The sequence below is a fragment of the Uranotaenia lowii genome, chromosome 3 (assembly GCF_029784155.1).
Source record: "Uranotaenia lowii strain MFRU-FL chromosome 3, ASM2978415v1, whole genome shotgun sequence".
Lineage (NCBI taxonomy): Eukaryota > Metazoa > Arthropoda > Insecta > Diptera > Culicidae > Uranotaenia > Uranotaenia lowii.
In genome coordinates this window covers 353,311,161-353,323,535 of record NC_073693.1, presented here as the reverse complement: position 1 = coordinate 353,323,535, position 12,375 = coordinate 353,311,161, and the positions used below count along the sequence as shown (strand labels likewise).

The 12,375-nt window shown below is 36.2% G+C and overlaps 1 protein-coding gene across 2 annotated transcripts in view; it reads right to left on the bottom strand.

Annotated features, from left to right (window-relative positions):
* The window catches only part of LOC129755179 (FERM, ARHGEF and pleckstrin domain-containing protein 1-like), a 161,337-nt gene that overhangs the window by 23,040 nt on the left and 125,922 nt on the right, over positions 1–12,375 (bottom strand). For both annotated transcript variants that reach the window (XM_055751546.1, XM_055751547.1), the window contains exon 3: positions 1,535–1,865. In XM_055751546.1, the coding sequence (XP_055607521.1) occupies positions 1,535–1,865 (331 nt within the window). The remainder of the gene's footprint in view (positions 1–1,534; positions 1,866–12,375) is intronic.

Genomic DNA, 12,375 nt, shown 5'->3' with positions numbered 1-12,375 from the left:
AATCGCTTCCAAAATTTTTATTGCTATTTTTGGCTGTAAAAACAATCAAACAAAGTTATTGGAGGTATACAAATTCATAAATTTGAAATTTCTAAACAAATTTTGCAGCGGAGTTATGTACAACAAATGGGGCAGGAGGAGATTGAGCGGACCAATTGTTGCCCGATCCGACATATTTTCTGGTTAAGAAAGGATCATAATTTTTTTTCAAAATCATGGTGTTGAAATTGCCCAAAAAACGTTTCGTATAGAAAACTGATACGAAAAATGTATTGTTCTGACATAAAACCTTATTTGCCGTAGAAGGAATGTTAAGGTTTTTGTTAACAAATAGCGCGAAAACCGCGCGAAAAAACAAGAAAAATAAAACTGTCGTAAGATAAACATTTAAAAGCAGAAAATATCTCAAACGCCTCATTTCATCAGAAAACATTCCGAATTACATGATCGAGTATTATTTTTGAGAAAAAATTCAAAAACAGCTGAAATATTGACAATTTAAGTCATCCTCGAATACAATTTAAGAACTAATCTGGCCATTTTAACTGAAGAACGAAATTTGTCCAATTGCACGACAAGACTAAGGATAAACGTGACTTCGACGGAGAATCGTCAAATCAGAACAAACGTTTATACGCCGAACTGGGTATGCGTCAGTTTGAAGTAATTGTACGAATTTTACGCAAAATGAAGAGTTGTGTTTCAAAAGGCTGCATTTGTCATCTATCACTGCATAAATTCCACAGATCACATTCTATGAAAAGTTTCAGATTAACGAATATAGAGGGAAAAGTGAAAATCGCTTTTAAAAATTCGCTTAAAACAAAAATGGTTTATGCGTCACTTCGGCGAAACACGGCAGTAAAGTGTTGTAGGTGAATATTGTCGGAGAAACATACTTGAGTTACATTACGAGGTTTACGAAACTATAAATTTAGTAGAAATCGGTATGGAAACAAGAGAAATATATTGGTTTTAGTAAGGAATGTCAAATTGACACTCCAGGGACTGTAACGGGTCACCTGGAGGCAAACCAGGGGCAACCTAGGTTCGCTCTAATTGCTGTCATCGTGCTTATTTATTGCTCTAGAGGCAACCTAGTTTCGCTCGAAAAACGGACGGAGTCACCCTGAGAAGAAAGTCAGTTTTGCGAGAAGTTCACCAATACCCTCAACGTTGTTGTCAAAACATTAAACAGCTGTTTGTGGCTGAAGGCAAAACAGTTGAAATAATGATCGGGATAATTATTATTGCCGCGATTTTGAACATCAGCCAAGAAAAATCGTACTATCTGCTGTCCAGTGCAATCCGGACACAAAAAAGGCAATCCGGATGTGAAGAACCGAGTGAAGCAATCCAGAAGGAAGAACAAAATGACAGCTGCATGTAAACATTGCGCTCGTTCTCACGCACACCTACGTCTGGAATAACTCGAAAACCGAAAGTCGTCTTTTTATTCGGACGGACGGATCCAGAGACAAATCCGGATTAAAAAAAAATACGCCATAAATAAGATTTACTTGAACTATCATACCTTGCACAATGTAGCTCGCCATCAGGGCCGCGGTGTTATCGTTGCACTGCAAGCTGCCGGTGGCCAAGTCCCGCTTGACCTGGAGGCAGAACAGATACCGGGTGTACTCCTCCTCCAGCTGCATCGGATCCGGCGAGTAGAATTTGACGCAAAACCGCAGCATCGGTTCGATGAGGGATAGCCCTACTTGCCGGTTCAGCGATTTCTCCAGATCCAGCCAGTATTTGGTGCCGGAGGGGGCTTCCTGATACTCCAGGCCGAAGTAGTCGGCCTCCAGGAGGTTCAACTGCCGGCAGACCTGCTCGAAGAGCACCTTGCCCATGGCTTTGGCCTGAAAATGTTCCAAGGAAAAAAGATGAAATTAGTTGGGTGTTTTCATTAGTTGTAGTGATATGGAAATGTTAGCTGGTAGACCGACAAAATGAAAGGAACGCGTGGTTACGTAAAAGTTCCGGAAAATATGAGAATCAATTGTTATTAAATTGGAAAATAAGCTATTACAGACTGTTTCCTGGACCTAAAATCCATCAACCAAATTTCAAAGAACGATAATGAACTTGGAATGAATTGATTTGCCTCCACCCTCGGCGAAATCGAGACAACTTAGCAAGAATTGATTGTTTTTCTCATTTGGAAACCGTTTGTTGTGTTCTGTTCAACCCAGGTGCTAATTATTCGATTGCTTTATTAAGTATTGGATCTAGTCCAAATTGGCACTTCCACAGATTGGGGAAAACATCAAGATTTCATCGGAGCTTAACACATGATTGGAACTCTTATTGGTCAGAAACCAAGTGAAAGGAAAATCAAATTATACTTCATATAGTGTTAAGCTTATTGCGAATAAATTCATTAAAAAACATCCGGAAAAATGAGAGTTCCGCCTTAAAACAAAGCAAAGATGTGAAATTTTTTGAGATATTAAATTTCCTATCAATCATTATTTAAGACTCCACAACTTTAATCTCAGAACTCGTAGTCAAACACCTAACAATCAAAATGGATTGATTGTGTCCCAAAGTCAAAGAACTGAATGCTATCCCAAACATTTTCGATCAGGTTCCAAAGATAATTTATCAAATTCCGGAGTCAATGTTTATAGCCAACAACAGAGTTGCCGTCTGCATTATTAAAAACCTATTTTCACTTTCGCCACCATCTTCAGCCGGCTGGCTTACCGGATACACCTAGCCTAGGCTTACTCCTAGCACACGCTTTCCATCAAAGTCGGTTATGCTGAAATTATTTTTCCCCGAAGGCAAATAAATTTCGCGCATCACAACATCTTGGATCCATTAATTTTGGATGAGGGAACGGAGAAGAAAATTTCGTTCACTGTTCGAACGTTGAGAAAAATCTTCGCAAACAAACTCCCAGACAGGAACTTATGTACCTATCTGCTCACTTTTTGCCGGATGGTGCCTTTCACCTTACCCAGCCAAGACAAGGTCAGGATGTAGGGAAACTTTTTGGGAAAGACGGAAATTACGAACTGGTGTGTGCATCTTCGTTCGGTTCGCTTGTTCCATTCAAGCGGTTTCGAGCCGAAATTAATAGAAGGAGAAGGAGGTGAGGTCGTGTGGGTGATACAATGAGCCGGATTATCTTTGTTTTAACAAAAGGTCCTCCTCGGGATGAATGACAAGCCCCGGGCACTTGGGGCTGATGAGACGCTAGACTGATAAGTTGATGGGTGTCGCTCCGGCTCGACCGACCGACCGACCGCCCATCGACACGGTTATTATCCGTTGCGGTTCTGTCCTGTCCTGCTCCTAGGGTTGTGTAATTGCCTACAAAAAGGACAACGGGGCGGCGTTCGAGTGTGATACTGTAGAGGGATAAGTGAATCGAAGGTGTCCTTTAACAATCCGGGCACGTTCGAATGAAAAGTGTAAGCTGGGAAAGTGATAACCGATAAAGGTTAAAGCTGTCGAAAATGGAAAGTTTTTCGATTATTTCGATAAATTTGAGCTTTCTTTATATATGTCTGCATGTTTGAGTTGCAAGGCAATTTACCATAAGGAAAAAAAAAATTATGACCCGAACCATAAGAAAAATGCAAAAACTTTTCATCCAGGGTCAAAAACACTTTTCTTTATGTCAACATGATTTAATTTTTTTTCTTCATTCATTCAGGTGTGTAGATTATACTTAGTGGGTTTGGGGTCATTTTTGAATTTCTCAAACCTTGGGTGATTTTTTGCAGAATACTGAAGCATCGTTTACAAAAGCTATTTTCAACTTTTAGATTTGTATGGGTAAATAGAATATTTTGTCCTGAAAAATCAACATCATTTTTGTTTCTTCTGTAGAGCCGAGCCTGCTAATGGTTTTTATGCCAATTTATTCATTCTTTAAAGAAAATTTTCCGCTTAACAACTTAGCTGTTCAACAGGGGTATGTCATTTTGCATTGAAAAACAATAAATTCAATTGACATCACTGCTGGTGCCTCGCGAAGTATTGCATGAAAAGTAGTCATACAATACCTCGCTAGGCACCCAGCAGTGATGTCAATTGAATTTATTGTTTTTCAATGCCAAAAGATACGAAGTTACGGTCTTCGACAAAGGTGTTCAATGGAAGATTTCCTTTAAAGAATTTATAAATTGGCACAAAAACCATTAGCAGGCTCGGCTCTACTGAAAAAAAAAATTAAAATGATGTTGATTTTTCAGTACAGAATTTTCAGTTTTCCAATAAAAACCTAAGTTTTAATTTACTCATGTAAACGTTAAGAAATTCTGCAAAAAAAAAAAAATAATGGATGAGTTAGGCCAAAACGAAGCTTTTTAGACTACAAGGTTTAGAAAAAACCAAAAAAAGGCCTCAAATTGCAGCAATCTAATGTAGATTAAAAATTTAAGAAGCAATCACTCGATTCGTCCAATTTCGTTCATAACTACTCTCTCCATACAAGATCTGAATCGGAAGCATACCTTCGCAATATAATTCTCTGATATTGAAGCCTTTAGAGAATTGACACTTGGGTAAGAGGATCCAAATATCTACGCGTCTTCCGTTTCGAGGTCTGACATGGGCTCCATCTTGTTGGAAAACAACATTTTCGAGTTCATCGAAGTTTACTCGATCAACCGAAGCACCTGATTCTTCAAAATGTCCACGTTGGCTTCATTATTAACTTTTTCTCCAACTTTTATGAAAACAGGCGACATCTTCAATCCATTCGAAGCAACAACTCCAAATACCAAGACTCTGGTGGGGTACTTGGTAGTAAACTTGATTTCACGTTATCTTGAACATCCTTATCATTCATGGTTGAAATATACAGATCCGTACGTGAATTAGACACCGGATCAATACGAAAAATTCTCGTTTGAGAACACAAAGATCAGCTAATCCTTTTTCAACTTAGACCGCAATCGCAAAAACAACCAAAAATAGAATGCTAAAAATTTTCGCCTTTTATGTAGGTCATATTGTAAATATGCAAAATAAGAATCGAAAATAAAGTAGCGAACATTTCTCTGAAAAGTTTTTCGTAAAAAGTCTTCTACACCATTAGTTTTAGACTAAAACTTTTAGTCTTTCACACCATCTTTGCGTGTTATAAGGGATAATGCTTTGTTGCATGAGATGAATTTTAGTTTTGATATGATTTCAGGATTTCCTTTTACATAATACTTTTAAAATTTCAACTTTTTTTTTTTTGATTTTTATTATTGAAATCTTGCTTTTGAATACTGAAATTTGAAACATAAACTTGCACAATGAATTTCGTATTCAATAACCGATCCATAAATCAACTTAATTTCACTCATTATTCAAGTATTAATTTTAATTTCTGACGCTTATTTTATTTTATTGACTTAAATTCTGGTAAATTGATCTAAACTCTACGTCTGAATTTTCAGCCTTTCTCAAAATGCATGTTTTTATTTGAATCTTTGTGAATTTGAAATCCTACTGCTTTACGCATGGGACAATTCTCGATTTTCAAAAGTTAAAATGAGCTAAATGAGTAGAAAATATTTTCGAAGCCAAAAAGAGAATACCTACTTTGAGGTTATGTCGTTTGTCAGAAATTTGATGTTGATGAAACATCTGAAAATAAGTCACGTCAAAAAAAATTCTTATTCAATTTATTCAAAAACAAGCTTTGATCCTAAGATCTTTATAAAAAAAAAAACAGCAGAAAATTAGTTGACCGAGTTCTATTTTTTTTTTTCATCAAATTAATTCGATATTTTTGTCGAACTCTTCGAAATAACTCCCTCAGATTAAATGTGTTTGTTAGATTTCTGATAATTTTCCAAATTTCGTTTCAGAATAACGTTTTTTTTCTTTAAAAAAATGAACTACTCATGCAGATTCGAACAACATCGATTCTGAACAAGTGTATAATAATTCCAATTTTAAGATAGATGTTAAGCTTAAATATTATTTTTCGAGATAGGAATTCTTTCGAAAACTGTCTGCCTTCAACGTATGAATTTATATCAGAACTATAAAGTCCGACATTCAGATTTTTTGAAATTCCTTTCACTTAATTCTTCATTTAGATTTCAATTTTTTCAGATATTCGTAAAGAAAGTGCACAACGATACAAAATCTTTAAATATTTATCTATATATATAAAAAGCAATTATCTGTATGTTTGTTTGTTTGTTTGTTTGTTTGTTTGTCCTCTATAGACTCAGCCGTCTTAAGAGCTAGAGATCTGAAATTTGGCATGGATGCTCATTAGGACCAGGAATGATGAAAAATGTTTTTAGATTTTTGGACGACCCCTTCTGAAGGGGGTCGTCCATACAAGACAAATATTGTTTTCACGTTATTGACGTTATTTTCCGTCGGATTGTGATGAAAACTTGCACATGAGTGTTTTGAGAGACGAGCAATCGATTACAGTTATCAAATTTAGAGTCAGGGGTCGGCCAAAGGGGTCGTCCATATTCACTGATTAATGTTTTTGCGATATTGGCGTTATTATACACCGGATTGTGATGAAAATTTGCACAGGAGTGTTTTACTAGACGAGCAATCGATTACAGTTGTCAAATTTAGGGATAGGGGTCGGCAAAAGGGGTCGTCCATATCCACTGATTAATGTTTTTGCGATATTGGCTTTATTTTACATTGGATTGTGATGAAAACTTGCACATGAGTGTTTTGAGAGACGAGCAATCGATTACAGTTATCAAATTTAGAGTCAGGGGTCGGCCAAAGGGGTCGTCCATATTCACTGATTAATGTTTTTGCGATATTGGCGTTATTATACACCGGATTGTGATGAAAATTTGCACATGAGTGTTTTGAAAGACGAGCAATCGATTTCAAGTTTCGAATTGCGGATCAGAAGTTGGCTGAAGGATTCGTCCATACCCAACTTTAATGTTTTTGCGATTTTGACGTTATTCTTCATTGGATTGAGATGAATATTTCCGTATAGGAGTTTTGAGGAACGCTCTTTTGCTTTCAGGTTTCAAATCTTGACTCAGGGGTCGGCAAAAGGGGTTATTATCTGTTCACTGTTTTTACGATATTCTCTTGATTGAGCATAGAATTGTAATGAAAACTGACACATGGGAGTTTAACAGAAAAGATAACTGATTTCAAGAGTCAAGTTTTGAATCGTGGTAAAAAAAAGGCCGTCCATGTTAGTTGCTCACTGTTTTCGCGATATTATCGTGATCATGCATCGGATTGAGATGAAAATGTTCAGATGAGGGTTATAAACTATGAGCAATTGACTCCTGGTAGCATGTTCCGTGTCAAGGATCGACGAGTCTATATTCGATGATCACTGTTTTCAAGTTCCTGACGTAATCTATATATATATAAAGCAATTTCTGTATGTTTGTTTGTTTGTTCGTTTGTTTGTTTGTCCTCTATAGACTCAGCCGTCTAACGAGCTAGAGAGCTGAAATTCGGCATGGATGCTCATTAGGACCAGGAATGATGAAAAAGGTTTTTAGATTTTCGGATGACCCTTTCTGAAGGGGGTCGTCCATACAAGACAAATATTATTTTTGCGATATTGACGTTACTTTTCGTCGGATCGTGTTGAAAATTTGCACATGAGTGTTTTGAAAGACAAGCAATCGATTTCAGGTGTCAAATTTCTGGTAAGGGGTCAGCCAAAGGGGTCGTCCATATTAACTGTTTGCTTTTTTTGCGATATTGACGTTATTATACATCGTATTCAGATGAAAATTGGTACACGATAGTTTTGAGTGACGTGCAATCGATTTGAGGTATCAAATTTAATGTAAGGGGCCGGTAAAAGGGGTCGTCCATATTAAATTTTCAGTATCTTAGTGATATTGACGTTTTTATACATCAGATTGGGATGAAAATTTGCAAATAGTTGTTATTAGCGACAAACAACTAATTTCACTCATCCAAACTAAAATCAGGGGTCGGCCAAAGGGGTCGTCCATGTTAACTATTTACTGTTGATGCGATATTGTCGTTATTATGCATCGGATTCAGACGAAAGTTGGTACACGCGAGTTTTGAGACATGAGCAATGGATTTCAGGTATTAAATTCAGTGTAAGATGCCGGCAAAGGGGGTCGTCAATATAAACCTTTCAATATTTTTTCAATACCGTCGTTATTATACATCGGCTTGGGATAAAAATTGGCATAGGTAGTTTTCAAGGACAGGCAATCGATTTTAGATGTCAAATGTTTTGTCAGGGGTCGATGAAAGGGGTCGTCCATATAAATTAATTTTTCACAATGTTTAGCAATATTGACGTTATTATACAATGAATTGCTTTGAAAATTTGCACACAGGAGTTTTGAGGGAAGGGCAATCGATTTCAGATATCAAGGATATTGTAAGAGGTCACCGAAAATGGTTTAACTTTTTGGCAATAATTGCGGTGTTTTGCAACGATTAAGTCAAATTGTATACACGAGGTTTTTTTTGGGCACGCTCAATTGATTCCTGATTTCAAATTTAGTGGCAGATGACAAACAAAGTGAACGTCCAATATTTAAGCAATTATTACTTAACAATGAATTTGGAAGTGCATCTGGAAAATGCTTGACAATTGACTTTCATACAAACTGTTCAAGTTAAAGCGTTAAAGTTAAAAGCGAAACGGAGTTCGTATGGGATCAGCTAGTGCTATATAAATTAACTACCAAGACTGAACGTATTAAATCTTTATAGTTGTGAATAGTTTTTTTAAAATAAAAAGTTTTTTCCCATTCACTACAGTACATAATATGCCTGCCATTAGCTAAGAAATAGTTTATGGTCGAGAAATTTTTCTATAACGATTCTTTGCTAGACAAATGTATGCGGTGAGTTAAAAAATCTATTTTTTTTTACTAAATTATCGACTTTTCCCGGCATTTTACTTATTTAATGTCCGACATTTTCTCACTCTACTCGAATGGTTTACAATTCTGAAATAAACGACTACGGATTGTAAAGTTCCTGAGAAAAAGTTTCGTCATGATGAAATGAATGAATTTAAGGATGGATAGGTTTATAAAAAACGATAAATAATTTTCCCGGTTTTGATTCCAAATTTTAGGTATTTTCCCGGTTTTCCCGGTCCCATTTTCAATTCTCGTTTTTTTCTCGGTTTTCCCGGTTTGCTGGCCACCCTACAACTGCATCTCACCCAATTTTTTGGTTTTCAGCTTAGGGATGCCCGAATATTTTCACGGAGCTCTGGGTTTTTGGAAAAGCCCATGTCCAAAGGCACTATTTTGAAGTTGTTCGCGTCAAACCAATGTTTATTTGGTTGGTGTCTGGTGTCTTTTTTAGAACGGTTTCAAGAAAAAAAATCGGCATCTCTCCTCTATCCAACGGACTATCACGAAAAAACACATTTTTTTTTAAGATTTTAGAACAAAATACACGATATTTTTTTATTTTTACAAATAAGCATTCGTAAAAATTTCCATTTTTTAGCTGTATTCAATATGCATTAAAATAACGTTCTACTTGACGCGTTCTGCTTGTGGTTCTAGAAATTCAGGAATGATTTTACGTTTATAATTTTCATGTTTTTGTGAAATCTCACAGCGTGGATTGTTGCACCTCATTAGAATTTAAATTAAATTCCCTTTCCAACGGATATAGTTGAAATTGCTTAAAGGGGTGAGAAAGCACTGAAATTTCGGGTGCAACCTAATGCTGAACTAGAAAAAGAGATGAAATTTCAATATGCAAAAAAAAATCGCATAAAGTAGTCAGTTTTGAAAAATTGTGGTAAATTCATTTTTCGTTGTATCTAAAATCTGAACGCAACAAAATGTTAGAATTAAAATAAATTTTGTAGTCATATTTTTTTTTAACCTTATCACGCCTCAAACAGCCTTTACTAGCAATCGAATGAAAAGTGGGTTTTTCAGGCCCCCTTTTTAAACTTTTTGTGACCTTTTCTTTAAAAAAAATTAAAAAATATTGCTTGACTTCATTGTGTAGAATCTACACTGTAGATCATAACTTAAACTTTCATATGCATAAGATAGATTTTTTTTGAGTATTTAATGCATGAGCTGCAATAATTTTTCTGAGGCATGTTTTTAGAATTTTTTTTTCTTTCCCGCTGAATAACAAGAAAACTAGTAGCTTTAGCTGTATATGATGTTTCAAACATATTTTACTGACATTACAAGGTTTCTAGTTATATAAGTTTCATATGAAATTCATAATAAATCAAACGACTTAGATACATTTTACTTTTGGAGTGTCAAATTGACACTCTAAGTCGGAAAAGGGCGTTTTTTGTCCAGGCTTCCAGGGTTCGTCCATAAAAAATGTAAAGATGCAATATTAAAGAACTGTTGAATTCATTTAGGGTCCTCGAAGAAGTTTTTGTTTTTTGAAGCTTCTGAAAAAAGTTACAAGCATTCAAATTTGCAATAGTGTCAAATTGCCACTCTAATCGGGATTAGGGTTAAATATCATTTCTTTCTAGAGAGACTACACAAATTGGGCGTTATCCGACACCTTATTCGTACTTATCGGAAGAATTCAAGAGAGTGCAAGATTTTGCCTTCAAATAGGCTTCAAATCGTTGCCTGTGACAAAATTTTCCAGTTCTCTCTTTGGTCAATTCTCATCTGATTTTTAACTGTCTGGCTGGATACACTGCTGGCTGCAAAGAAAACATGACGATAATTTTCTCACTTGAAGCCAGGGTTGTCAACTGTTTTTTTGAAAAAGCCTGGAAGATTTTGAAAACATGTCCGGAAATGTCTGGATAGCTAAGTTTTGAAGGTTGTGACCTTTTTTTTTGCCGCCAAAAATGTTGCAGATAGGCACTTATCGAATTTTTCTGTCACAATCAGTCACGTACTCTTTCTGACAATGTGTAACATATGACAATGTATAACATATATCTCCATAGCATTTGCCATTATTAATAGATTTCAAACACTTCTGAGTTCGAAATTCATAAATCAAAATCATTTCCTGCCATATTACATACATCATGACCAATTTGGATTTTCATAGTTTTTTAGAACATTTTTTTACCTGACCCAAAATTCTGGAATTGTCTGGAAACCTGAAAAAATGTCTGGCAAAAGTCTGGAAGATCCAGACAAAATCTGGATAGTTGACATTACTGCTTGAAGCCCGCGCGGGGGCAAAATCTTTTCATAATTTACAAACATGGACTCTCTATCTTATCCGATTTAAATTGACTTCAGACGACATTTTATGCGATCTTTTCACTATGTAGCTAGAATTGCGATTCGCAACACGATTGTAAACAACTTAGGTTATTATTTCTGATACGATTTCATGTTCATTCTGATATTTCCCGTAACCGGTTTTGGCATCGTTCATCGGTATGGCCGTGGAACGCACTAGCGCAAGTATCATCTTCCACATTCAAAGGAGAGTTTCGCGATTCTGAGTGGGTTCAAAAGTCAGAGGCCTTAAGCAGCGAAGTAACAAGGGGTATAGAGTTGTTTTTGACGATTGTCACGCACACTTGCTGACTGTGTACAGACAGATGGGATGGGACAATTAACCTTAAAAACTCTCGGTACAAAACATGGTCGTTTTGAGGTTAATTTTCCCAAAAAGGAAAAGTGTTGGAGAATCAACCAGCCTCATATCACGAACACTACCAGCGGAAAATAGGGATATAGAGTTGTTTTTCACATTTCTCACGCACATTAAATGGCGCCCCAGTGGCGTGTACTGAGGTTAATGTTCCTAAAATTAAAAAGTGTTAGTGTTAGTGTAATTTAAAACTGTAAAAACTATTCTTTGAAATCAAAATAAAAGAGAAAAACTTTTTTTTCAAATTAGGTGAAGATTTCTACAACTGACTTTCAAAATTTTGTTCTGAAAAGTACCCGTAAACACGTCTTCCCCGGAACCTGAGTCGAGTATTTGTTATTGTTCGCTTGGCGAATGACTAAACTTTAAGCTTATCGGGCAAAAAACAAATCGCAAACAAAGCCACGAAAAAACGATGAAATTTGAACAACCTTCACTCACAAATGCGACCGGGCGGCAGGCAACTGAAGTGGTCCATCATCTTGCTGCTCAATTTATTCAAATTAGCGTGTTTATTTTACGCAACTTGTTCTTCAACATTCCACTTGGGCAGAAGAAAACTTGACTTCGATTGTGTTTTTCCTCGGGAAAAGAGCAAAACGATCTCGATTGTTCAGATTGTGCGATCCCTATTGGTTATGGATTCAATTATAACACCCTGTTCCAGTGAATTATTGCCCTGTCAGAGAGACATTATTGATTACGTTAACCGGGCAGCTGTCATCTTTTTATATTCGTTAAACGTTTGACAGGATAATGTTTGCTTCGGTGTATAAAGTCACTCAATTTTGTGGGGCTCTTCTTTGATTCCGACTTACGAATATATCCACTGGG